Raw genomic sequence first — 27,912 nt, forward strand, 5'->3', positions numbered from 1 at the left:
CAGAGATGAAGGTACACATGCACACAAAATTTTGCATCATTTGTTTGCTGACATTTATCTTTCATCAGTGCAATCATTGCCATGGAGATGGACATAACAATGGTCCTAAAAAGGATCGTGGACACTACCATAATGACTATCAGATCTCAAATGAATCGTACTTCCAGAGTGGAGGAACAGAATCTATGCCGAGTAAATTTTCAACGTTGGAAGCTGAAAATGAACAAAAATACTACATTGAAAAGATTTTTGATCGTTACGGTGAAAATGGAAGATTATCTTTTTTTGGCCTGGAAAAACTGTTAATAAGCCTTGGGTTAGGAGAGGTAAAAGTAGTGATGATAAATCATGATGATATTGGCCATGATCATGTTTCTCACTTATATGCTTTAGAAGTACAGGAAGGAAAGCATTTTCACTCTCATAACCATCCTCACAGCCACTCAGATTCAGAAAACCAAACTGTGATTGGTATGTCTGCAAAGAGAAATCATAAATGTGACCCAGAGAGAGACACAGTAGTGCCATCAGTAAAAGATGATGGCAAACACATTCATGACCAAAGTCACCGTCACCACCACCACCACTCTCGGCCACATCGCCATGACCATAATGGCACCCATCACTCTCGTAATGATTCAGTCAGTCATCGTGAGCACGGGGAACAGAACCATGAACCTTCAACAGAGACAAACACAACTCAGGATCAACCAGAAAGAAAACAACGGAAACAGAAGAAGAAGCAAAAGAAGATCAGCGAGACTTCAGGAGATGCTACCTGGGATTATGCCCCAGATCATGATCCCGGTGATCAGTATGAGCACAATCGTGTTCATAAACATGATCATGTACATGATGCATCTCACTTGCATGTGCACCATCATGACCACAGCAGTGATCGTTCTAGTAGTCATGGACATCAAGATGCCAGTTTAGGTAATGACGATGGACACCGAAACACCAGCAAGCGAGAGGCACCTCGCAAGCAGATCAGTGTGAGGAAACGCGCCCTTGTTTCAGTGCGTAGTCACAAGGATCGTGAAGAGGTGAGTATGAAATGGGGAGCTGGGAAGTTGAGTTCCGCTGTTGTTACATTTTGCTGTGTGGAACGTAATATGTTAGGAAATAATTGAAGGTGCATACCCACAAATAACAGAGAAGCACGTTTGTGACCGTTGCAGAATGAAAATCCTAGAGGTTACTGCCATAATTTTGAGTTAACTTTATGAGTTTTCATTTCTGTCTGCCCATCACCCATCTTTTCTCAGAGATCTATCTTCTTGCCTATTTTTCTGTATGAAGTTGATCCTTAAAGGCTTTCTGAGATATGCTGCTTACAGGTGTGGGGTTTTTTCCCTTCCCAGTGTTGATGAATACTGCAATGACACACAGAAGGAAGTTTTGGACTTCTTTCTGAATCTGAGATCATTAACATTTTTGGAAGCTGCACGGACACTCTTTCCTAAAATAAATATCTGCATCTTTTCATAATGCTTCTAATGTGTTTGTTCTAAGAGATTATGAAGCAATTGTACATATAGCTTCTGTAGGACTGTGCTCAGTGTAAGATCATCTGTTTCTTCCTTCAGCATCCATTATATCTACTAGCACCATAAATAGCCCCTTACTACAGAGGCAGGACATTCTGATACCATAGTTTTAAACTAGAAGTCAGGATAGGAAAGAATGGAGTGGGTGCTAAGTTTGAGGTTTTAAACTTAATTAAAAAGTGCAGCTCTAAACACAAAAGGTTGGTAGATAAACAGAAGTATTAGTAAACCTATTTTGGATTTACATTCTTCCACTCCTTACCTGTTGCTCTTTCTTCATTGCCTTAACTGTGTAATGGTAAAGAATACGGAAACTCATTTTCATTAATATTTATCAAGTATTATATAGGTGTTGGGAGACTTGAATTTGTATTCCAGATATTTTTACTGTTTCTTTCCCCTCAAAAACCACTTAGGTCAGCTTAAAACATGTTTTAGCACTGGTGGAATGTTTTGGCCAAAGGTTCTGCTGTCTGTTTTGTGTTCTCAAATAATACGCTAAATTTTCCATAACTGTAGCTTTTAGTAAAACAGTTGCTTTTATATTTAATTTGTTTGTACAATTTGCTTGCAGTGCTTAAATGCTACCCAGCTGCTACGGTACTATGGTCTGGAAACCAGCTCTCTAATATCTCCTGAATTGTTCGTGTACATATGCCCTGCTTTGCTATACCAGATTGAGAGAAGGCTTTGTATTGTACATTATGATGAGTTTGAAGATATTATGAAAAGTAAAAATGCGTCAATTGACAATAAAGATAAAACAGGTGCATCAGGTAGGTGTGTAACATCTAAAGCTTTCTAAATCATTTTGCAATTTAAATATAAAACTTCAAAGTTTGACATGTCATACAGTTTATCGTTGCTTGTAAAGGAATGGTTGAAATTTAACATGCTAGAAGAACTTTAAGATAACATCATCCTTTAAGTCAGGAGACATAGCATTCTGTTAGGTGGTATAACAGGTTCTCCAAGGTAACCATGGATCAAGGAGGTATGTTTTTTTCACTATCATTTTCACTATTTTATGTTTGCTTATTTTTATTTCTTTTTTTTTTTTGGTTTTCTGTCATTGAGGCCTAATGTCTTACCATTGGGCCTAGGCATTTTGCCATAGTTCTAAGCTAAAAATATCTTTACTGCTGTTAAAGCAATTACTTTAGGGGCAGAGTCATTGTTGTGATTTCATAACTGAAAGTACTTTTAAAATACATATTCAGTACTGCTATCTTTTATAAATGATAATGGAATTATGGTGTTTAGTTGCAGTGAAACATTAAAAATCTAAAAAATTTGCGTATAGTGTCTGTATTTTGAGAATAAAAGTATTGTAGTGGTGAATATTGATTAGTACATTGGTGCTTATTAGCATCACTAGAAATAAAGCTTGAACTAACTACATTCTCATAGATGTTGGCAACTGTTGGAAAGTATGCATTGTTCTTTCTTAACAATTCTGGAGTCGTTAAAATGGTTAACTTCTTATGCATAGATCTCCTACAGGGACACGTCTGCTATCTTGCTAACTGTTCCAAGATTGCTGTAAACCAAGTATACTGTGTGTTTCATATGGCAGCACATTGTTTTGTGGGGCAGCCTCGTTGTAGTAAGAGTTGAACCCTGCCTTATCACCAAGAGCATTTCTAGAGCTGCCCTAAGCATTTTCTGCCAATTAAAATGTTGAAACCCTTTACAAAACTGTCATGTTGTTCATGCTTTGGACCGGTTTAATTAGAAAGTTTCTACAGTTGAGTGCTTCTTTTTAAAAGAACGCATTTTATTTCTCTGGAATGAGAAAGGGAGTTGATGAATAACTCAGCTTGAAGACCTTTAACGTTTTAAGAGACTTAATTTGCAAAATTAATGAAGCTTATCGTGAATATTTAACATTTTATGTCATCTGATACTTTGAATATAAATAACATCTTTGCCAGTTAGTTGTTAAAATTTGGGTTTTAACATTGATTTAGCTGTGAACATAAACAGTAACCCCTAAAACAGGTCAGCTTGATTAGATAATGATAAATCATTCTTCATAACAATTTCCTGTATACTCTTGTATTAACCACAGCAAAATTTCAGTGATGTAATAATAATTTTTCCTTTTTAAGTAAGGAAGTGTATCACAAAATAACAAATTCTAACTGGAATGTGGGGACTGTGGGATGTGTAGGACTACTTTCAGTCATAGGGTAACTGAACCTGCAGGTTATAGGATTTTACTAAAATGAGAATGTGTGCTCACACGAACTAATATAAACATTTTAGATAGAAGTATGAGGATGCAGTCACTTTTAAACATAAGCTTTTGGTGATTTTCTTTAGTTTTAATTAGAGCTTTCAAAAAAACTTAACAGACCAGTGGTGCTTCTTCTCACTGGTGAGGTTTCCCTTACCTCTGATAGTGCATTTTCTAAAGCAAAGTAATTTAATTAACTGATGACCAAAAACTTATGAAGCTATGTTGGGGTTTCTTCCTGTAATTTACAGATAGTTTCTGTAACATCTTCTAAGAGAGGAATTTCAAGGGCTTATACATACAACTGAGCTTTCACAGTGTACCTGCTGGAAAAGGTGACATTGTCATCACTGAGGGCTCATAAGCAACTTAACCTAAAAGCAAAGACACATCTTACTATGAATCAAATTAATAGAATTGATACAAGTAAACAGTGAGCAGTTTTTTAAAAGGTGGAGATCACTTAGAGCTGATGAGTCGAAGTGTTTCAGATCAGATACAGCTTGTAATTCTGCCTGTGCAGATCCCAGTGTTCCCTGGAGGGGATCCGAGAGGTGCACAGATTCCGTATTCTAAATCTCATGTGCCTCATCTTAATCATGATGCCATGTTTAGGTACTGTATCATTCATAAGAGTATGTAAGCCCTTCAGAGGTGGGTTTGCCAAAATTATGCTGTGATATGTGAAACTTAAGCCAGTTTGCATAATCTCCTTTCCATTTTTCTCCATGTAAGGCTGTTGATCATCTAACCTGGCACTTAACATCATAATGTGTCCAGATGGAGTTCCAGTGTCCTGCCAAATGGCTGTGTGACTTTTTTTTGGGCTGCTTGTGCATGCATGCATGATTCAGCATTGAATGACAAGTCCATGTATCCTGTTTTTTTCAGCAGAGCCTATTAATCCAGAGTAGGTGGCTGAAGTGCTCTGGGTATGAATCAAGGCTGCGTAGTGGCAGTATTTTGGTCCTCAAGGTCCACCTTAGACCTGCTTTCGTATTCCCATTTTCCAGCCTCTGTTTTTGAGTTCCTCATCTGATGGCAGACTTTGCCTTTTCACCAACATTCTTTTTCCCTCTGTCTCAATGTGCATATATGTCAGTGCACACTGCACGCTGTCTAAAGCTTTTTCCAATCAGTTTCTCCTCATGGATGTGGTCTTGTACCCTTTCATTTGAACTGAATTGTTTCCTTTTGTGCAGCGTTGTGGAATGACAACTGCAGACTTTGTAAGAATGAATATCCCCAAATAAATTTTAAAACAGCGGATGTTGTTAGCTTTGGTGTTGAACTAGACCAAGCCTGCAAAGTCTTCGCAAATCAGTTCTGTAGTGAGTTTAGTACAGATAGATTTCTTGAGATGCTTGACATTTTAATATTAGCAGCTACAACATATTCATTTCTCCTCTCATCCATACTCAACCCTTGCTCCCCCATTTTCCAGGATGTTTTCCTTAAATGAGTGGACCTTGAGAGATGCAAGGGAAGTCAAGTCGTGCTCTGAAATGTGGAAACACTAGTGATTTTGAATTAGGAGTTGTTGACTTAGATTAAAGTTGGCAAACTGTGTAGACATTTTTGATTAAAAACGAAGCTAGGAAAACCCTAGAAAAACCTGAGGCCTTCAGGCTAAAACTTAAAATAAAGAAAATATTTTATTAGGGTGAGATGCTGAGTGCAAGAGCCATGTCTCTTTGATTATAGAATCTGTTTCTTGAGTAATTCCTTCTTTTACATGTCATCTAGAAATTTGCACACCTTCCCTAATTAAGAGGATTATGTTGGGTGTACCACATCACATTATGACTTTTTTTTCTAATGACAACGGTAGAGGTTCTCAGATAAAATAAATGCTGCTTTTCATTGGTAGCGAGTTGCTTTCAGCTCTTCAAGCTCTTATTGTAGAATTAGATTTTAGAGTCAAAAGTTGAGTCTTACTTCTTATTAATAAAAATGTATGTTTCAAAGCACCAGGTAAAATAAATAGTGCCAAACTAAACATGTGACTCCAAACAGAAGAGGAGATATATTGATTTCAGATAAATTTTGCATCAGAACCATGGTAAAAACAAATGTTAAATACATGTTAGTGTTTGTTAAGTTAACTTGACAAACTGAGCTTGATCTGAGCTTAAGTAGTGGAGGTGGCTCTGTTCCAATATGAAATCTTTTGCTTTTTGTGTTTCATTAAGGGCTACAAAACTAAGCCTGGAACTAACAGTCAGGAAGAATTGCTGGGCTCTTTTTAACTAACTGTCTTCTGATGTCTTTCAGTATATCATACTGTACTATGAATAAGTCTGTGTATTTTTTTTGCTGTGGACTTCAGTACTGCTTTCATATTTTTCAGCACCTTTTGAATGAACAATCACACAGCTTAGGTTAAAGGAAAGTCACCTCTTTAAGAGATACTTGAAAGTCATTAATGAGTCTTGAAAGTTTTACAGGTGTTATGATAACCTTTCTGTATTCATTTCTTCCCACAGCCTGGTTTTGTGGTATCATCTCTATCACCGTCATTAGCCTGCTTTCCTTGCTAGGGGTGATCCTGGTTCCCATCATTAACCAATGGTGCTTCAAATTTCTTCTAACTTTCTTGGTAGCTCTGGCAGTAGGAACAATGAGTGGAGATGCACTGCTCCATCTATTACCACATGTAAGTGTTGTTTCCTTACCTTTTATTCTTAATTGTAAATGAGTCTAGAATTTTCAAGGAATTGTTTGATAGCGTCAATACATAAATGTTCACTGATACAGATGTAAAATGACTTGGCTATGAGGGGCATCCTGAAACACTGTTAGAGACTTTCTGTTAACAAAAAGAAAGAAAATGTGTTTTTCCTTAAAAAAAAAAAAAAGAAAAAGAAAAAAGTAGTTGTGTATTCCTGGTTGAAATGCTGTCACTATTTTAAACTGCTGTTACTACTTTAAAACACCTCATGAGCCCAACGAGATTTTTTTAAAGTTAGCAGTATTGCTGTCTCGTGTCTACTGACAGTTGATTGTGTGTCAGTACCACCTAAAAGTATTTCCTGGGGATTCACCTTCATGGTTACTAGCTTTTGGGGAGAAAGTAACCTCTAACTTACTGAATCAAGAAATTGCCCAGGTTCTGGGGAAAGTAAGCACTTTTTAATTCATGATCATATACTGTAGTTCTTAAATGAGGAAGTGTTTTTTAAACTTTTGTTACCTTAATTCTTTTAACAGAAAGATTAGTGTTTACATGTTTTCTCTGTATAAATTCTAATACACATTTTTGGTCTTTTTTTTTTTTTAAGTTTGTATTTCAGAATTAAGTCTCTAATGGCCTATAATGGTTAAAAAAAATTCATAAGGTTTGGTTACTATTGGAAGTATAGGAATGGTAATTCTGTGTGATATTTCTGAGAGTTAGTCTCATTTATCATCAGCATTGTGAGAAAACATGAAGCTAGATTATCTCCCACTGTCCCAAAAAATTTCCCAGGTGGATTTTTTTTTTTTTTTAATGATTAGGGTAATGAATAGTCCGATGAAAAATTTATATGGCAAAGTGTGTTAGTGTGGGGGAAAAAAAAAGGGGGGGGGGATTTTATGCTACTTTTCTGAAAGGTGACATATTTTTTTAGTCTGAACTCAGAGCCATTTCAGTCTCCTGATTGCACCAGGTCGTGCTGTGTTATTATTTTCTCTCCTAATAGTCACATGGAGGCCACAACCACAGTCACCACCATGGCCAAGGTCATGTTCATGAACACAAGCGTTCCCATCGACATGCCCACGGACATGCAGTGCGGACTGAAGGCTTCCTAGAAGAAAATGATCCAGTGCTGAAAGGTCTTGTGGCACTTGGAGGCATTTATGTTTTGTTCATCATTGAACATTGTATAAGAATGTACAAACATTACAATAAACAAAAGGTACGTACTGAAATTGCATGCTGTTTAAAAACGTAGTACCTGAGGTTATCTTCTGAGAATTGAGTTGTTATCTGTGTGATGAATTGTTATTCTGTGAACAAGTGCTGCTAATCTTTATTCTGTCCCATGTTATGTGAGAAAACTCTACTCTGTAGAGTGTAGAGATCTGGTGAGCGAAGTTGCAGCTTTCTGACCAGATACATTTGGAGGTAGATCTAAGTAAAAGAGATTACAGCTCTCCCTCAAAAATGCTGTGATTTTATATTTGTTTCCCTCAAAATATGAAAAGCAGTGTGTAAGAAAGAACATAGCAATTGTCAGACAATTTACAAGAAATTTAGCAGTATATTGTTAGCTAACAATGCTGGTGTAACAGAAGTATTCAATTTTTCTACATCAGAAAATGCTACACTTTTCAGACCTCCTGCTTTCTATAAATTGCCAGTCAAATTTTAACTTGTTTTTCTAAAAATTGTTGGACTATTAGTACTGTATTCATGATGGTGGTACAAAAGGAGAGCAGGTACCTTGAGGAGTGTGAGTGTGCATGGAAATTCAGTTTCAACTTTTGCCTTCATCAGTTGACTTCGAGGAGAAAATTATTTTGGTGAAACTGAAACTATAACTGCTTCTCCCAAAAGGACTGTGAAAAATTTTCAAGTTCTCTGTTTTCACATCAGACTTGCTGTCTTAGCTAGACAGGCAGCAAGAGATTTTCTGTGTTGGAGGAGGCATTTCTTACATCTGATAAAGGGATAAAAAGTGTCTCATTGGACACTTTTTTGAGATTAATTAAATAATTAAATCCCCTAGGCTGCCTTGGCAAATCCATAAGCTTTGTTGTATGGCTTGCAGATAGAGAAAACCTTGCTATTTTCTTAAAGGAAAATACAAGCAAGTTCCAGAAGTATAAAAAAATTTAAGTTGAACAAAGAGGAGCTGTTCTTGCTGCATGCTTGCTTTCTTGAACAAAGTCAGCAAATATAATAGCTGCACACATGTGTTTCTGGGCTGTGAGAGCAATCCTTGTCAGAGTATACTCTCTTACTAAAGTCAAATATCATCTGTGTGTGTTTGTGAGATTCTGTCATAGGTAGCTAATAATTTCCACTGGGATAGCTACTGTTGCTGAGCCTTACTTATTAAGCCTATGCTTAATTCAATATTCTGAAGTAACATACTTCTGTTAAACATGTTAAGAGAGAGTACACTTGGTCTCTTTAGAGGAGATTTTTTGACAACATTTCACTTCTGCTTATCTCCATCAGTGTCATTTTACAAACCAGATGTTACCTGTTTTCTGTTGCAGAGTAAGCAGAAATGGTGCAAAAAAAACCAGGCTGAAGAATCACCAATTGGAAGGAAACTTTCTGATCACAAATTAAATAATAGACCAGATGCTGACTGGCTTCAGCTGAAACCCCTTGCAGGTTGGCATTTATTTTCAGAATTTTCTCTGATTATGAGATTCAAAGTAGCAACATGTTACTTTGGTATGGTATTTAGCATGTAACATCTTGTACAGTTTGGCTGCTATTATGCAAATCATTGTTAATAAGACTTAATAGGCTTTCCCTATTAAATCTTTTTTTATTTTGTTGTCGTTAGATCTGAGAGCACTCTGAACGCTTCCTAATGTACCATAAAGATGGTTCTCAAACTTCTGAAGCAGTCAGGTTTTGGGTGGCTGTGGTTCTTCGGGAGTTTTTTTATTTATTTGTTTTCAGGGTGTTTTTTTGGTTCAGCTGTGCCTGAATAGCTCAACCCAGGCAAAAATTAGATCAAAAATGAACACCCACACAACCTGAATGCAGATATCTGTTTCACTTTGAAGATTCCAGCAGCTGAACCAATTATCATTTGGCTGAGGAAGCTAAACAAAATCTGTTTCTTTTCATAAATACAACTGAGTATCCTGAATATTCCTCAAGTATCCAAAACAACTTTCACATACTGTTCCTTTGTGACAGTCTGTGAATGGTCAGGCAGTGTGCACCCAGAAGGAATTGTGTATCCCCATAGGGGTGAGGGAAGGGCATTGCTACATAACCTTCCCGTTCTGTTGCCTGCATGGCTTCTGCATTAATTTGTTGATGAAGAGTCCATAGGCTGTATTTATACAAATTCAGTTTTGTTAATTTGATTGGTTTGTAGAAGGGAGAATTAGGACTGCAGCCTTCTCCGGTCAGTGGGATATGGGACATTGATATAGAACATAGAAAGACTTTAAACTGTATGGATAGTGGTAAATATATTTGAAATGTCCTCATTTCCTTTTAATGGGCAATCAGAGGAATTTTGCTTCTGAAAACATGGAGCATGTTCTGGTTTTGTAACACACTTATTCTGAAAGTGTGCTCTGCTGGTCAGTATATCATTCGTACTGCAGGCACTGGAAGCCCATGCTGAATTTGAATTTTGAGCTGCAGTGCCACTACCACTGACCTGAATGGCCATTCCATTTCTTTTTAAACCACCTCCGCATGATGATTAAGACACTGTTTATCTAGAACTCTCTGCTGCTTAGGTACTCCGTGCCAGTTTTTTCAATTCCACTTATGATTTGCTTATTTTTGACTCTGAAATATTTTTTTAAATTATTGTGAGCTAATTGTCCAGAACTGCTTTTTTTTTTTTCCCCTCCTCACAACTGCCTTTCTTTCCTGGAGCATAGATTGCCCTCTTTGTTTATTTATTAATATTTTGGAAATATTAGTAAGCTTAAAATTCATTGTATAAGCCTTCTGCATTGTTTTCACTTTGTATTACTTTGTAAAAATGGCTTTGATTGCTAGCAGGGTAATGAGCTACTCTGAAGAAGCTCACTGTGTGAGCACACAAGTGTGACACGAGGATTCATGCAATACAGCAGATCTGTAACTAGTGTCTGTGTCGGTGGCAGGTCATGGTATACTGCAGTGAAGGCTGAGCTGTGACCTGTAGGGGCATGTGTAGGCAGTAGCCAGTTAAGGTTTCCTGAGCCATTCAGATTCCATCTGCAGCAGATAAGACATTATTATCATCCTGGCAACTCTCCTTTGCCAATGTTGAACCATAAACTTTGTCAGTAGCAAAATTGCAGATACAAGCCTAGGCTGGGTTAAAACTGGCTTTGAGTGCTATGGATACAGTGATGTTGCCTTGTAGTGGAGACTTTCATATGCTGTACATGCAAATTAGTGAAAAAAAGTATCAACGAGAGATTTATTTTTTTGGCTGAATATTGACAATGAAGTTACTAGACTGGGATGTGTTAAAATACTTTTTTTGCTTTCACAGAGCAGTTAATTCTTAGTTCGGTGATGCAGCAGTTGCTGGTGACGTGTTAAATACAAATTAACACAGTGTCTCTCTCCCAACTGGCTTCAATGCAGGAGCAGATGACTCGGTTTTGTCTGAAGATCGACTGAATGAAACTGAACTAACTGATCTGGATGGCCAGTTGGAATCCCCTCCCAAAAACTTCTTGTCTGTGGAAGAGGACAACAACATGCGCCACTCTCACAACGACGTCTCACATGCTGCTCAAGAGCATGATCTTCATGACTCAGAGTATGACAGCCATGGAGAAGATAAAATGATAGCTAGAAAACACAGTCACCACTGGCATCACAAACATTCCCATCATTCCCATGGCCACTGTCATTCTGGAAAAGACCTGAAAGATACTGGGATAGCTAATATTGCTTGGATGGTAATTATGGGAGATGGCATTCACAACTTTAGTGATGGCTTAGCAATCGGTAAGCAAAAGCACTGAGTATTTCTCAACAGTTTCTCCTTACCTTTAGTAACTCTGGTAATATTTTACTTATCAGTGATCATAGGTAAGGCTTCCAGTTAGCAGCCATGGTTACTGGCATTGCTTAATCTCCTTCAGGGCAGAAAGTAAAAGGCTGTCAATTGTAATAGTTACTACTTTGTTAATATTTTGTTCTATTTCCGCCGAAATTACTGTATTGGCATAGTGACAATCTCTGCCAAGTAAAGATAGGTGCAGGCAAACCTCTTTGTGATTTAGGGAGCACAGTAATGCACATTTGTTGTTTGGATCTTAGTATTTGCCTTTGAATTATAAGTAAATTCAGTCTTATTTACAATTATATTTATTTATAATAATAATACTGCTATTTCTATTATTGTTAATACATAGAATTATACAGTACTTGTAAGTAAAAATACAATATGAGACAGGTTACAGAAATAATTTTTTAAAAATAATTTAATTTTTATTTAAGCAAAGTTTGGGTTTGGCTTATGGTCAGTATAGATTTATTTCTAGCCAAGTGCAGAACACATTGAATTACCAAACAGATTTTATTAGATTTATGAAATCAACTTTGATTCACATAATGCTCTAAATGTGATTTGAACCGTAAAATGCATTTAATTTCAGTATATGTCATACAAGTCAAAATGACAGTGAGAGTACTGAAGTGCATACTTTCAATTTTTTACTTAAGTAGCTGCTAAGAATACACAGGGTTCTGAACTACTAGTAGGAGGAACACACACATTTTGAAGGATGGGGGATAAGCTACTTACTAGGGTCTGTAGTTAACAGTGGAATCTACTACTATTTCTCCACTTTCTCAAAACAATTTCTAAAGAAACTAAATTCTTTAAAAAATAACTTTTTGCTTCATTTTCATATTAAACAGGTAAGACATTTAGACAATGGTTTCTAAGGCCAAAAGGATTACTATGACTACTGTTGAGAACTTCACTGTGTTGAAACTCCATTTCTAAATATTCCTGTGTCAAGTCCAAACAGCTGATTCTTTGGTAAAATGTAGATTTTAGAAAAGCATGTTCATATTTTTAGTGTATCAAGTTATGACTAATCCAGAGGAAAGTTAAATTTCCCCTCTGTCTTCAGATTGTGTCTTCTCTTTCTACTTTATGTTGCCTGTTTTGACTGCTCACTGCAGGCTCTTTTTGTGCTTTTCTCTGCTACAGTACAGAAATTTAGTACCAGTTTTCTCATCTCAGAATTATTTAAGGTATGAACTTAAAGTTAATTGAATTAAATTAGCTTATGCAAAAGTTACTGAAAGACATTTATGGCAATGTTTTTGTCTTTATTATTTTCCAGGTCTGGCTTATTAATATTGCTGATATGTGCTCTACATATAAGCAGAAAGGAACTAGAGAGGTTATGGGTTAAATATTAGTTTGGATTTCCAAGCTGGAAAGGAGAGGTTTAGACTCTTGCTCATGTGCATTCCTAACTGTCCTCATGTACTTGAGAGTTCCTAAAAATGTAAAAGTGGTGCTATTTATTAGCTTGTTGCCTTAATGTGTCCGTTTTGGTCAGTTGTGATCTCCTCTCCCAGGATTTGTCTTTCAGATACACTGAATAATAAAGCATGCAGTGGTAATGCACATCCAAGATACTTCCAGTACTTCCCATTTATATATGGACAGGGCCTAGACATACTGAAAAATATAAGAGTATGCCTCCTAACAGAAGGTTGTCATCCCTGGAAAGTCTGTTGATTTTCTGACTTGAAAATAGTGAAATATAATTTTAATTTTTTTTTCTTTTTTTTTCTAGGAGCAGCTTTTAGTGCTGGACTGACAGGAGGAATTAGTACATCTATAGCAGTATTTTGTCATGAGCTTCCCCATGAATTAGGTAACTAAGTCTAGAAACTCTGTGTTCAGTCTCTTCATATGTACAAAATATTTGTCTAAAAGCTGTTGTGATACGGTGATAAGCATAATGCAATGCAGACACTGAAGGGGTGACCAGAACTTCAGAGTGGAAGGGAGCAATGTTGCTTCACAGTACATAATGATGCAGGATTATATTGGCAGGTGTCTACTTACAGCAGCTCTGTGAAGCTATTTGAACACATTTTAAAAAATGTTCTTAGGAGCACACATTTGACATTTTGGTGTTACACCTCTGCATTTTATAGAGAATTTCACACTACTCTGTGTGGCCTTGTCTTACACAAAGTTAAGTTATATAAGTAAACACAAGCTTACCTATTACGAAATTGTGCTAGATTGAACTGTGCACATACTTACAGCTTGCTTACTTGGTGAACTGCTAGCTCTGAATGGTCAAAAGTGAGGTAAAACAAGTACTTCAAAAACCCTTAGAGGTGATGAGTGAAAACATTTTATATAGGCAGCTACTGAGCTATAGGTAAGTAGTGGGCACAGATGGGAAATAATAGAGCAGATGTTCATGGTCTGACACCAGTGGTACAATCATTAGTTAAGTGAAGCTGCTGCAGTATATAAAGGATTGCAATATATAGTAGTGTGCTTATAACTTGATAGCATAATGTGATTAAACTAACCCTGTGTAAAAGGTGAGTAGTTCACTGTACATATTTTTTATTTTTTTATTTTTATATGTTTTGATTCTAGACTAAGCAATTTATTTCTAGCATATGTGACATGAGAATATTTTGTTAATTACCGTCATGACTGTATATCATCTTACACTTCTGATATTCACAAGAATTCAGTATGAGTGGAGTAAAATGATTAAGCCTGATTACAAGACAGAAATCTAGATTTTTGTGGAATATCTACCTCTATCACCAGTTTTAGCAGAGCTGTCCTGAATTCAAAATAAATCAAGTTAACCTGGCATGTCTTAAACCAGAAAAGTGGTTCAGCATGATGTAAAGTCATTCTTTCTGAATGACTTCATCTGAATGACTACATCTCTTCCTTTCTCTGTGCTCAAATTCAAATTCATTGTTACCTTCTGTGGGGACTAATGCCTTGTTATCCTCTTCCTGAATTTGCAGGATGAGGTGTATATAGCTAAGAGGAATTTTCACAGGTATTGATAAAAAGTAAGCCTCTGGTTTTATGTGCCATGAAGAACTTCTGTGAAGTAAATGACTTGGACACAGGACTGGAAGGGATACTAAGCAGGTTTGCAGACGACACAACAGTCGGAGGAGCTGTTGACTCTTTTGAAGGCAGGGAGGCCCTGCAGGGAGACCTTGACAAGTTAGAAGACTGGGCAATCACCAACCACAGGAAGTTCAACGAGTGAAAATGCTGGATTCTGCACCTGGGATGGGGCAACCCTGGATATGTGTACTGACTGGGGAATGAGATGCTGGAAAGCAGTGCCAGGAAAGGGACCTGGGAGTCCTGGTCGATGGCAAGTTGGATATGAGTCAGCAGTGCCCTGGCAGCCAGGAGGGACAACTGTGTCCTGGGGGGCATCAGAGAAAGCATCACCAGCCAGTCGAGGGAGGGGGTTGTCTTGCTCTGCTTTGCACTGGAGCGGCCTCACTTTGAATATTGTGGCAGTTTTGGTCACCACAATACAAAAAAGATATTCAGCTATTAGAGAGTGTCCAAAGGAGGGCAGTGAAGTTGGTGAAGGGCCTTGAGGGGAAGCAGTGTGAGGAGTGTCTGAGGTCACTTGGTCTATTCAGCCTGGAGAAGAGGAGACTGAGGGGAGACATCATTACAGTTTACACTTCCTTGTGAGGGGAAGAGGAGGGGCAGGCACTGATCTCTGGTGACCAGTGACAGGACCCCAGGGAATGGCCTAAAGTTATGTCAGGGGAGGTTTAGGTTGGATATTAGAAAAAGGTTCTTCTCCCAGAGGGTGGTTGGACACTGGAACAGGCTCCCCAGGGCAGTGGTTACCAAGCCTGAAGAGTTCAAGAAGCATTTGGATGATACTCTCAGGCACATGGTGTGAGTCTTGGGGATGGTCTTGTGCAGGGCTAGAACTTGCACTCAATGACCCTTGTGGGTCCTTCCAGCTTGGCTTATTCTGTGATTCTGTGTATTCTCTGTGGGAGGACCAGATCTAGACTCCTCAATTCACCCTTTGTGATAAGTCACTATTACCTTTCTGACAATCAGCATGATGAATAGGTGCCTTTAAATCATATTTTAATCAAGGAATTGCTGCACATAAATACAGTTCTTACAAGAGTTGTCATTTTCTGTTGCTCAGCCTGACTTTGACTCTCTGTAGCAGCATTTTTACTTTGGCAGTTCCTTGGATTGGTGAGGTAGTAAGTGTAAGCTAATTTGTTTACTTGCTCTCCTGAGAAGAGTTTTACGTCTCCTGATGCCAAACCCCTGTGTTCTGTCCCTGTTGCAGGTGACTTTGCTGTGCTCCTCAAAGCAGGTATGACAGTAAAGCAGGCCATTGTGTACAACCTGCTGTCAGCCATGATGGCGTACATCGGGATGCTGATCGGCACGGCCGTGGGGCAGTACGCCAACAACATCACCCTCTGGATCTTCGCCGTCACCGCCGGCATGTTCCTCTATGTGGCCTTGGTGGACATGGTAAGGTTGGGATGGTGCTGTGCCATTTTTGCATGCCATGCATAAAACATAGGACTGCTGTGGCTGGGCCACTATGTGCTGGAGTTCAGCCTAGGGTTATCCTTCACTAAAATTTAACCTTGGTATATTCTGGGAAGTTCAGTACGGAACTTTAGCATGAGCAGCTGGTAATACATAGTTCTTGTGGGGATTAGCTTTTAAAGAAATTATCTTGTGGGAAAGTGCTACTGCTTTAGGAACTTATAGGTATGTTACCTTTAGTGTGTGTACACCATAGGTCCAGATCCTTCGGGCAGATTGTGTATTTATTGTCATGTAATTGTCAATTGATATGTATATGTAATGTGTCATTTTTTACATCAGTTTAGGTTCTTTTGTATATATTTAAATACTCAGTGAGTCAAATTAGTTGTCAGGTTATGTGTCTTTTAGAAATACAGTAATACAAGACCAGAAGGGTGTTACATATTTGGGTTTTTAGCAGCTTTGATATCATTGTCTCTTCAGAATTCAGGTACTCAGAATAACAAAAACTACTCTAGCCTATCTAATGAAGAGCAATAAATAGACTTGTGCTGTGTACTACCTGAAGTTTACATTTTCTTCTGTAGTATCTTTTTGCATACTGTGTCTTGAAGGAATTCCTTTGTTTTCACCTCCTGCTTTCATGAATTAATTTCTTTGTAAACATGTTATTTCTCTTCTGTATGTGTCGTAAAACATTTTGTAAGATTTATTTTTACATCTTCCAAGTCCACTATTATTTGTTGCTTTTGTCAGTACTCTTTGACTTTTCTTCATAGATGAGGAACAAAAGGACTAGCCAGAACTTTCATAATTTCTTAGAGTTTCACATAGAATTTCTCTTTAATTGCCTGGAGCTATTATTCCTATATTTTAAAGGGATGTGTATGTGAATATGTGTAAGCATCTAACATGACAAATGAATGGCTAAGTTAATCAGCAAAGTCATTATATAGGGTATATTTATAGCAATGTAATTACTGTAGAAATAGGCAAAGCTTTTTATTACGTTTACTTGAGCATGACAATTTTAATTGAGTAGAAGTACTCAAGAGAGCAGAACTGCTGGGCTGGTCCTTATCTTGAGGAACTTAATGTTCAATTAGATGTGTGATCCAGTAAAAGCTTAAGAAAAAAAAAGTCCAAAGGAAAAGTGTTTTATGATATGATCGTGTTTTTATTGACTGTAGTGGTTAGGTAGACTTTAAGCTATGTCTTAGTGTTGTTTTGTAACCAAACCCTGGAGTATTGAGTCTTGACAATACCATCTTGTAAATTTGTCCATGTATAAATGGAATAGAGGTGAAAAAACTTTCTAAATTGTTTTTTTCTTTTTAGCTTCCAGAAATGCTTCATGGAGATGGAGATAATGAAGAGCATGGCTACTGTCCCGTGGGGCAGTTCGTTCTTCAGAATCTAGGCCTGCTTCTTGGATTTGCCATCATGCTGGTGATTGCCCTCTATGAAGACAAAATTGTGCTTGACATCCAGTTTTGACCTAATTCTGGTAATCACTGTGGTTACAATAATGTTGCTGTATGGCTTTGAGTCTGCACTGTTTCACTGTATGCACGTTGCTCGGAGGAAACGCGGTGGCTTGCACTACTTACACAAGTACAGGACATTCATTTCTGCCTAGATTAACTAATGCTTTTTTTCTAATTCAGATCAGATCAGGTCACCCAATGCAACTTCTACACTCGAGTGATCAACACTTAGGAAACACAAAATATGAGAAATAAAGGCCAAGTTCAGTGTACTGTATAGGGAGCACTGCTTGCTTAAGAAAGAAAAAGTACAGTGAATGATCTTCTTATTTGGGAAAATACCATTTCATTGGTACACTTGGACAGAACCAAGAAGATGTTACAGTTAAAACTCAAACCTCTGCAAGGAACCCGAGCAAGCTTTTAGTGCCATATAAGTCCTGAGTAGTGCATATATGTATCTATATATGTATAGATCTATGTAGATATATACAGATATGCATACATATATATGTGTGTGTGCGTGTATGTATATATATATTAATTCTGCGCTGATTTTTCTGCATAGTGGTGACTTGAAATATTAAATCTTACAGCAGGACATGACTGGAAACCACTATGCCAGTTTAAATTTTTAAAAAGAAACCCAAAGCCTAAACACTGTTTAAATTCTTACAAGACATGTTAAGCTCACTCCATCATTTCAATCCTCCTGTGTAAGAAGGCAGGCTGTTGCCATGTACTCTGCAAAGTGTGACTTCTGTCGAGGGTCAGTTTGATGATGTTTTTCCCAACTAAGATTTATTTGATGTTTGTTCCTTGATATTAGTAGGAAAATGCAAAATGCAGTAGAATTAGTGTTAGCTTGGGGAAATCCCTGACGTTGGAGTTATTGAGCTATTTTTGGTTTTTTCTTACAGACGCTAAACATTTATTGTGTGCCACTTGCAGCATAAACTACTGAAGAATTGTGGCTGTGAATTTGTGCAAACTCTTTTAACAAAGAACCCATACAGGAATTTCTCCATTTTTTAAAAACAATTATTTTGAACTGTTTTCTTCTCTTCATGTTAAAACAATCCAAAGTTCAAGATGCTAGTTGCTGAACCTGGGCACAAAGGTTAAATTATGCTCTGTGTATGTTGTAATGGTAGGTTATTTACAATACTGTAATAGCAGATCAAATGTGTTTCTACAATGCCTTGTTATCAGACATTGCAACACCAGCCATTTCTGGCAGTAGAGAGTATGTAAGAAGATTTCTACTTCCAGTATAAAGGAGTTCATTTCTAAGATATTTTTTTACAATTTTGGTATTTAAATTAGATTATTAAAAAGCAGATGTGGTAGAGCAATGGTATGTGTCATTCGGAAGAATAGACTGAAACTTTGGGCCTTAACTTGCTGGGACCAGCTGTCCTAGATCAGATTGTGCTGATATGCGTATATTGCCAGACATGAGTTAGTTCTTCTTGTACCCATCTCCTTAAAAAAAAAATTGTGAGTTTGTGAGGAGTGCAAGTTGATTCTGTAGTACCAATCCTAAGCATGGTAGTAGCTTTTTTTAAAACATGCAGTTCGTCTATTTTATGTGTATGCCAGGTAAAAGCTGTATTTTGACTATGTGCCGTAAGTTTTGTTTCAGTCTGCTTGGTGCCAGTGTAGCTGCTAAGAACACTGATCCTAACGCCTTTAATGAGAGCCAGTTGGTATCTTCATTCCATTTCAAGTTAATGTGTTTCCTGTGGCCCTTTACTTTTGAAACTCTATTGGTCAGGTCAGCTTTTACTGAGAGCAGCTCATGTATTTTAAAGTAATCGGTCGGTCGCCAGTATTTCTTCCTAATTCAGTATCAGGAAACAGTATTAAGGGTCCATTTCAAAGAAGGGTGCAGTTTCTTCAGTGAAGAAGCCAAAAGCCCAGAGTTCAGGCAGGCAGCCATTTCATGTTCTGAACTCAGGTTTTATTTTTTGCTCTTTAAACATGTTTACTGTTGGACCCTAATTAGCAAACACACTGTTGTTAGCTTCAGATTCCTGAATTTCTGCAGTGTAAAGCTCCTGGGTGACATTTTAGCATAGTGTTCATGTTTGGTCACTGAGTACCGTTTTCAAAGAGACTTAACTCACTGGATACCTTCTGAGGATCTAAGTTTAAACAATCTGTGTTTCTTATGTATTAAACTGACTTAGTTTTTCTTTTCTGTTAATTCTGTCAAGTATAAGGGGGTCATTATGCAGCTGAACTGATGTTTTGTCAAATCATTTTTTAAAGCTTATTTCTCTTAATTCTTTTCAAATGAAGATTTCTGTATTTCAGGTAGTATATTTACTTTTTTATTAGTTGTAATATGGTTATAGCTTAATACACTGCCTCTGTAGGAAAATAGTTAACTTCCTTCCAAGACCATCTTCAGACAAGGGAAAAACGTGGTCATTGAAGGTAGGTACTGTATTTTTCATGGAATATAGGTTGTTTACTTTTATTTTCTAATATTTATTGCAAATGTAACAGAGCAGTGTAACAGCTGTGACTTCTTCTATGTGTTTCCGCCAGTATTGAATTCCAAAAGATTCTAATGTACACTTCTGTTACAGACAATCTGAATTCCACTACATTTCTACTTGGCTTCAACATTCCATTTTGCTTGAATCCAGAGTCTCATTTAACTTGTATTTGTTGGAGGGCATAAATGTTACTTGTATATTACAATGCTGTCACTGTGTGACATCCCATAAGAATTTTGATGTAAATCACATTGCACTCAATCCTCTGTGATTATGCTTAGAAAATGTTGTAGTTGCTAGATGCAGTGTGATTTTTTTTTTATTATTTTTTTTATTTTTCTTTCCTCTCCCCATTAACAACTGAGTCTATGGTTTAAAATGTGATTATGGTCCAATAAGATAACTTGCTGAGCTATTGGTCTTTTTGTTATAACTAGATCATTTTTTAAGATTTTATAAAGCTGGAAATGATCAAATGCTGTTTTGTTCATTGTCAACAGTGTTGTGTTCATTTTATGTATGTTCCTTATACGTAAGGAGCCTTCAGAAAATAAAAGCTATTCAAGGAGCAGATATTTTTGTTGGCTTTTATAAGGTTTTGTTGTGTACTTCTGTATTTTAGTATTCTGTTTCAAATCTTGTGAAAGACACAAATGCAACATTGTAAAAAAACTCATTTTGATTTCTCTTTTTATATGGCATTGCAGGACTGACATGCACTCCTTATAAGTGATCTGGAAAATGCCCCTACCTCCTGAAACTGCAATAGGTTTATGAGTTAAGCTGACATAATAATGCCACACCTGTCTGACCCGGTGTTCTTGTGGTTTATCTGAAGAGAGAGTCATGACAACCACAAAGTTGGTGGAATGACCTGTAGTTGACAGGATCCCTCTTCTCTCGCTGGTCTTGTACACTGAGGCCAGGTAACTTGGTCACTGTGGGATGTCTGCTCTCTTACATGGCTTCAGCCATGTCTGCAGCAAAGAACAAAGTAGTCCTTTTCATCTCTGACAGCCTTGGATTGGCCAAAGTATTTTTACATTGTTGGCAGGGTTTTTTATTTGCTTTTTAACAGATAGCTCTGAAAACTTCTTTCTTGTTTCCTCTTTCTTAGCAGAGTGCTTCCACTCCCAAGATACACAACACCAAACTTCCCATTATTATTATTATTATTATTATTATTATTATTAGAGGATTCTCAGCTCCTCTCAGACACTAATTTCTATTTCAACAACTTGTTTAGCACACTTACAGAGCCAATCCCAGTCATCAGTGATGCTGCCACCATAATTACATTCTCCAGTCATATAGTGAAGAACATCAGCTGGTACCTCTTAAAAAAAGCCGGTGATCTGAGCAGCAGCTGAGCAATTCTCTGGGCAGCATATCCCTATCACTGTAATTTACTTGGAAGTCAACCAGAATTCTCACTGGAAAGTTTAAAAGCTGTTAATTCATGCTTGAACCATTTCATCTGCAGATCTTCAAATAATCATCCATCAGGTCATCCAGCATTGCTGCTTTTGAAGAATAATAGCACCAAAAATTTTCATAGTAATGCAGCTAGAACTCCCCTGAGAACAAGTTTATGGAAAAATCTTCCAAAATTTTCTCTCCTTGTTTGGCATATTCCTAAAATAAATGTATGCTGTCACAGGGCCATAGCTGTGTTCATGATTTTTTTTTTTTTAGAAAATAAAGTCAAACATGCTTAAAGTCTTGAGGTTGGGAGAAACTGGACTCCTCTTAGGTACATAAAAGGAAAAAATTGTGACTGATAACAGATAAATTATTTGCAGAAAATCAAGGCAAGAGTGGGTGATACACTGAGAACTGGGATGAAGAAAACCAGTCAGAAAAGGTACCAAGAAATGTTTACTACATACAGGTCATTATCGTTAAGGGAAGGAAAAAAAAAAGCCTCCCTCAGTGGTAGGAAGTATATTTGCTCCTAAGCCATCCCACTTCACTAAAACCTCTTATCTGTCTTCCACTGAAATACTCCAACTACACATCCATTTAATCTGGAACTATAAGATTCTGACAGTTTAAAAATACTCCTGAAAACAATATGATCTTGCTCTTGAAGGATATAGAAAATCTACTATAAAATGCAAGATACCTTTGCAGTTTGGTGGCTGGAGACTTGAAGTATGTCTGTCATTCTCAACAGCAGAGAATGATAGTTCCTGACAGAATAATAGTCAGGAAATGCAAGAAATACATCTTACCCAAAAACAGCAACTTTCTAGTGTTCTAACAGTACTCTTGTTACATAAGAACTGATTTGGGCTACTGGGGATTTTTTTGTTGTTGTTGTTTTAAATGCCATAATAACGACAGTCAAAGTGAAAAAAATCCATACTTCAATTCTGCAATTCTGATGTGTAAATGTCACCCAAGATTCTAAGGTCCTATATTACTATGATGTTTTTAATTAAGTATTATATTACAATTAATGCATATTAGAAAAAAATAGCATTTTCAGATAAGATTACTTACAATAAACATTTAAACCATTACAGTTTTTTCTTTTTTGCATTTTAAATTTGAGATTACACAAACAAATTAGTTAAATAGATCATGACTTCACAAGATCATAAAATGTCCCAAAAATATTTAACCTACCATTTTCTTTAAACAATAGACAAATTATTCATTCCTGAAAAATGTCCTCTGCATTATTTAGTGCTTTTTGTTAAAGAGAATCAGAAGGATCAATTTGGGCAGTTAAAAACTTTGGCATTTCAACTTTTACTTAAATAAAGTTCCTTGCTTCACACAAACATACACATATGTACACATATACACGCACAAACACCAACTATGTTAAAAAAGTCTGGAGATATTAAAATACTTGATCATCAGCGAACTACAGAAGGGCTATCATGGAGTCAGCACCAGGTGAAAGTGTAAATATCAGTGGTTGCACAGCCCAGGCTTTGAACTCTTCTACCATTTGTATCATCTAAAAGAAAAAGGAAAAATAGAATTGCCCTACTTAGGGTAACACATACTACTCTAAACATCTGAATATCAATTTCAAGGACAGCATCCCTGCATATAAAATTATACACAAGTACAGTCCCAGAGGAATCAGTGATTTAGCATGTGTAAATCTAGGCAAAAAAGATGCTCTAGTAAAGCTGAAATTAAAAGTCCTATGCAAATGTTCCTTAATCTCATTTCTGTCACCACATCTGGACTGACTGACATGCTGGGTTATTTTCTGCACTTATTCCATCTGTATTATGGAGAGGATTTAAATTTTTCAAGTCTCATAATGCAACACCTTTCAAAGGTGTTAAGATCTTGGCTTAGAAAGCTGCTGCATACAGCAGACTTGAACACACTGGTATTTAAAATTCCTGCTGAAGCTAACTGGGCTCTGTACCAAAATAAGAGACAATTTATAAAGTGACAGATTAATACTTTCATCCTGTAAACCCTTACAGATGTAATTCTTCAAAATATTATCACTAATTCTATCTCTGGACATACTCTAAAATATTTTAAAATAGAATAGAATATTTAGAATATTATAAAATAACCACCTCCTCTTTAAAGAAATACAATAGTATTTGCAAAGAGAATCCTAAGATTTAATATCTGAAAATGAAGTCTAAGAAACACTAAAGGATTCAACCCCTCTGTCACATTCTGTGTACTTGGTCACACTATATATTTTTTCCCTGAAAGCACCTGTGATAATTGCAGATTTTATAATTGAAATGTTAAAAACTTCATGTTAAAAATTCTAGTTACAAATACAGCAACTTAGCATATAAAACTTTAAAATATATTATCCTCGTTGTGACCAGAGGGGGGAAAAGTTCCAGTAGCTTCATTTCTCTTGATTGTCCTGCTCATAAACTCACCTGTGTTTTTGCTTTCTTTAAAAACTTACCCTGCTTTACAGGTGCAATGTGTCACCAATTAGTAATGCCTTAAATTTGAGAGCAGGAGAGAGGCTCTGGGCTCTGTTAACTGTGGGCTTTATAGATGGAGATGCTCTTGAAAGAGCTTAGTTCAGCTTCCAAGCTCTTGACTGATTTTAAGGAGATGTATGAGTATGAGAACCGTTTAAAAACCTTCACAAAGTGGCCTTTCCAAGAGAACTGCAAGTGCACTCCGGAGAATGTAAGTCTGAAAAATGGTTATTTTTCCTGTGCCTTATTTTTTATATACTGTGCCTAAATGTGGAGTCACTGTTAAGTATGTTCATGGTCAAGAAGAGTCCATTAAACTTGATGAAGATGAAAAGTTAAATACTCCAACTTTGCTCTGTTTGCTCCTCAGAAATACTGTAGTAGGATGACTGGCTTTTCTGTGTTCAGTCTACTAGTCTAGCTGCAGAACTTAATAAAGTTACTTTTTTTTGTTCTTGTCACTGAAAAGTTGATTTCTAGTATTATGTAGTCTTTCTGATTGCAAACTTCTATTCGTGGCGAAGCAGCCTACATTAGACTGGAAAAGTACACATCCAGCAGGAAGGATGAGGTAGCAGAATGATGGCTACTTAAAATTCAAAAATGGAAAATATATAAACTTTAGAAAACTTAATGTTTCCGTCCTTGCAGGCTTTGACTTGAACATTAAAAAAATAAATAAATAAAAATTAAAAATATCTACCTGACTTCTAATTAGGCACACACATGAAACCTTCAAGCTGGATCTCAGATGAGTCATACTTCAGGAGTTGTCTGAGAAGGTTTCGATAACTGAAATAAACTTAATTTTTAGTGTTCTGATCAGACATGATTCTAAAGTGACAGGAAAACATAGAAGTCCAAGATGTAGCATTTTACTCACATAATTTATATATAAAGGTTCTCTATGTCCAAGACATTTTTTTCTCTGAAAATATTCTCTAAAGTCCTAACTATGGCAGATCTCATGCACTGCTACAGAAATACCTGTGTATCATGGCATTTACTGGTTGTTATCTGGTACAACAAAGCTATTCCAGTTGCCTGCAGATACCACAGCTATGCAGAAATCTTTTCACTACTTGTAGCCTATTCCTTGTTCCTTTACTAATTGCTTTTTTACCTGCTTGCAGTCCTCACACTTAAAATTTCTTTTTCAGCCTGATCTGTGCTGATAGACATTGTGAGGAAAGGTGTTGTTTGCAAGCTCTTCAGAATTAAGTCTGCTCGTGTAAACACGAGCAAATAAGTGGGATAAGGCTGTAAACTTCTAAACTGTCCCTTGCAGATGGCAAAGGCGGGATTCATCCACTGTCCAAATGTAAATGAACCAGATGTGGCAAAGTGTTTCTTTTGCTTGTTAGAACTGGAAGGCTGGGAGCAAAATGATGATCCATGGTAAGCACAGATGCAACAAAATTCTTGAAGTATTTCTCCAGACTTCTTTGACAACATTCCCTTAGTCATTATAAAGTTACCAATTTCCTCCGTGATGGTTCACAAAACTGAAGTTTATCTTACCTAGTAACCTTGAAATAGTTCAAATAGCTTTTGTCTGAGATCCACTACATCTATTTCTTGTGTTTTCTGTATGATACTTGTTCTGCTGATAGACAGATGAGACCTGTCACTTCAGATCTTCATCTCTTGAAACATAACTTTTATGGGTTCAATATATGTTCTTATTCTGGGTTTATTTTGCAGGGAGGAACACACCAAACGTCACACCTGTGACTTTTTATCTCTCCCTAAGAACTTTGAAGACCTTACAATGGAGGAGTACTACATGCTGGAGATGACACGGCTGAGAACATTCATTGTAAGTGTTAACCAAATAATCTTCATATAAGATTCAAAGCGAGAATGTAAACAAGAACCTCTATCTCTCAGATTTCCAGGCATTAGCCAGGAGTGATGGTATAAGGTTAGAAATTATTCATACTGAAGTAATGATTTACATGCATTATTGGCTAAGAAATCTGCACCCAGACACTTCTCAGTGTAGTCTATTGTCTGGCTTTTGAATGCAAACCTGTTTCCTTTAGAGAAAACCAGCAACTTATTACAGCAGAAAAAAATATATTGGGTACAATAACCAATGAGAAGCTCTATCATCTTCAGGAGGGATGAGCAACACATGTAAAAATAAAAAATTTGACCAGATCATTGCTTCACATGTCCAGTTTTACATATAAATCAGCCTAATTAATCTTTCAAACTTTAAAGCCCATCTCAAATGTTTTACAGTTCACCAGTTTTACTCCTTCTCCATCCCGGGGTTTTGTGCCACAGTACTGGCATGTAAAAAAGCACACAAAACTGAGCTGCTCTGTTAATCAAGATCAGCTGATCTTTGATATATGAGCCCTACTCCCATGGATACTAAGAATCAAGTGACCCAAGCTCCCTGATAAGTTGCAGTAAAGGTTCTGCATCTTACTTCTTGGTGGGTTTGCACAAATAAGGTCTTTGCTTTGCTAATAATATTCTGTATTAAATACATACCTGGTGAACATTGTGGTGAGGGGTTAAGTATTTAAGGTCCCTATGCAACTGATTAAAATACATAAGAATAGGATCACATGGTGCAGTGGGAGCAGTCTGATAGCTTAAAAGGTGTCTCTAAGAGTGAGACGCTGATGTTATCCAGCCTAAACTGTGAATGATTTAGAGCAGTGTTTCAAGGTACAAAAAGGGTCTTAGAAATAATACTTTATTTCTAAGTAGAGTATATAGAAAACTTGAAGCAGCAGCTTCAAGTGGGAACACTTTGTGCCCAAGAATCCTGTCACCAATAGTTTGGAGGGCAATCCACTGGGCTTGTTGGCCCTCTTGAAGCACTGATGTCCTAACACGCCCTGAGGAGTGAGATCATGCCTCTTCACACAGAAGATCAAAGTTAAGTCTCCCTCCCTGATGTGATGTAAAATGCAGCTAAACAGTAGGGTCACATTTTACTTTAAAAGAAAAAGGTATACTATACATAGCCAGAAGTGGTCACTGAGCTGACCCTTACTGGCAAGGCTGGTGGAGGAGTTTCTGAATCAAATGGGGGGGTGCATATGACACTTGCCAGACTGCTCTGCACCATTCCAACAGCCACAGACAAAAGCAGACTTCTAAGCTAGAATTTGTGGCAGATCAGTGGGGTTTTGAGGATCTAAGATTTGAATCTAGTTGAACTGGACAGTTAAACTTCTCAGTTGAAAGTCTCAATTTTTGCTTTGCTTTAAGTGCAAAATTGGCAGACGGATAATAAACTCTTTTGAAGAAGAAGTTGCCACAACTAGGAAGCATCTTGTGGATTACTTTGTCTCCAAGCATCAGTACACACCACCACTGCCACTGCCTCTCAGTGATGATCCATCCACTCAGCACTCAGAAGGCTCACACTGCCAGTCAAAATAAGACCAGGAGAAGTGAAGTGTCAAGTCCAATTCTAAAAGTTTCTCTTCTTTATGTGGTACAGTCATATCTTTATCTGAGTATGAATATAAAGGAGGAAATGTATGTAGAGAATTCCCTTCACAGGGTCTCTGGAACAGAGTTCAAAGCTGTTTATACTAACTCCTGTCTTTCATAATATGCTTTGTTGTTATGCTTAAGTGTGGACTAATAGTAGTCCCACTAACCTGTGAATATGTGAAAAATGTCTAAGCAAATACTTATATTATTGTGGTTTTTAGCAGACTGATTTTTTTTTTGGAATAAAGATTCAGAACTCTGAGTACCTTTTGTGATATCTGTTAAAGGCTTATACCAAGACATACTCAAATCAGAACAGTTCTGCTTCACAACACTTCCCATAGAACCAAGTGGATCCCTCTGCTTTAAGTACCTACTTAAAGCACTCCTGCTTACTGTTAAATTATCTTTCGAGATTCAACAAAATTGTCACAGATAGTGACATCCAGCAGAAAGAGCAGGTGTACTGAGTAAGGGAAGACACAAGGTTTGTAAGACAGTCACAAGGAAGAGC

General features: G+C 37.1%; 2 protein-coding genes across 5 annotated transcripts; both read left to right on the top strand.

Moving 5' to 3' along the window:
- SLC39A10 (solute carrier family 39 member 10) lies at positions 1 to 25,309 on the top strand. 4 transcript variants are annotated; one of them, XM_018071831.2, is made up of 10 exons: positions 1 to 1,046; positions 2,125 to 2,326; positions 6,276 to 6,445; positions 7,473 to 7,691; positions 9,001 to 9,121; positions 11,066 to 11,434; positions 13,249 to 13,329; positions 15,793 to 15,983; positions 17,346 to 17,514; positions 25,222 to 25,309. In XM_018071831.2, exons 1-9 carry the CDS (start codon positions 6 to 8, stop codon positions 17,502 to 17,504), a joined length of 2,553 nt encoding a protein of 850 aa, XP_017927320.2. In that variant the 5' UTR covers positions 1 to 5; the 3' UTR covers positions 17,505 to 17,514; positions 25,222 to 25,309. The 4 variants fall into 4 exon arrangements, with proteins under 4 accessions (XP_017927320.2, XP_017927321.2, XP_017927319.2 ...); XM_018071832.2 differs by lacking the exon at positions 25,222 to 25,309 and adding an exon at positions 20,709 to 22,305; XM_018071830.2 differs by lacking the exon at positions 25,222 to 25,309 and adding an exon at positions 18,415 to 19,406.
- LOC103760417 (baculoviral IAP repeat-containing protein 5.1) lies at positions 23,705 to 27,660 on the top strand. The gene is made up of 3 exons (XM_018071833.2): positions 23,705 to 25,331; positions 25,638 to 25,752; positions 27,168 to 27,660. Exons 1-3 carry the CDS (start codon positions 25,222 to 25,224, stop codon positions 27,339 to 27,341), a joined length of 399 nt encoding a protein of 132 aa, XP_017927322.1. The 5' UTR covers positions 23,705 to 25,221; the 3' UTR covers positions 27,342 to 27,660.
- The last annotated feature ends 252 nt before the right edge of the window (positions 27,661 to 27,912 follow it).

The sequence above is a fragment of the Manacus vitellinus genome, unplaced genomic scaffold (genome assembly GCF_001715985.3).
Source record: "Manacus vitellinus isolate BGI_N305 unplaced genomic scaffold, ASM171598v3 scaffold_20_pilon, whole genome shotgun sequence".
NCBI lineage: Eukaryota > Metazoa > Chordata > Aves > Passeriformes > Pipridae > Manacus > Manacus vitellinus.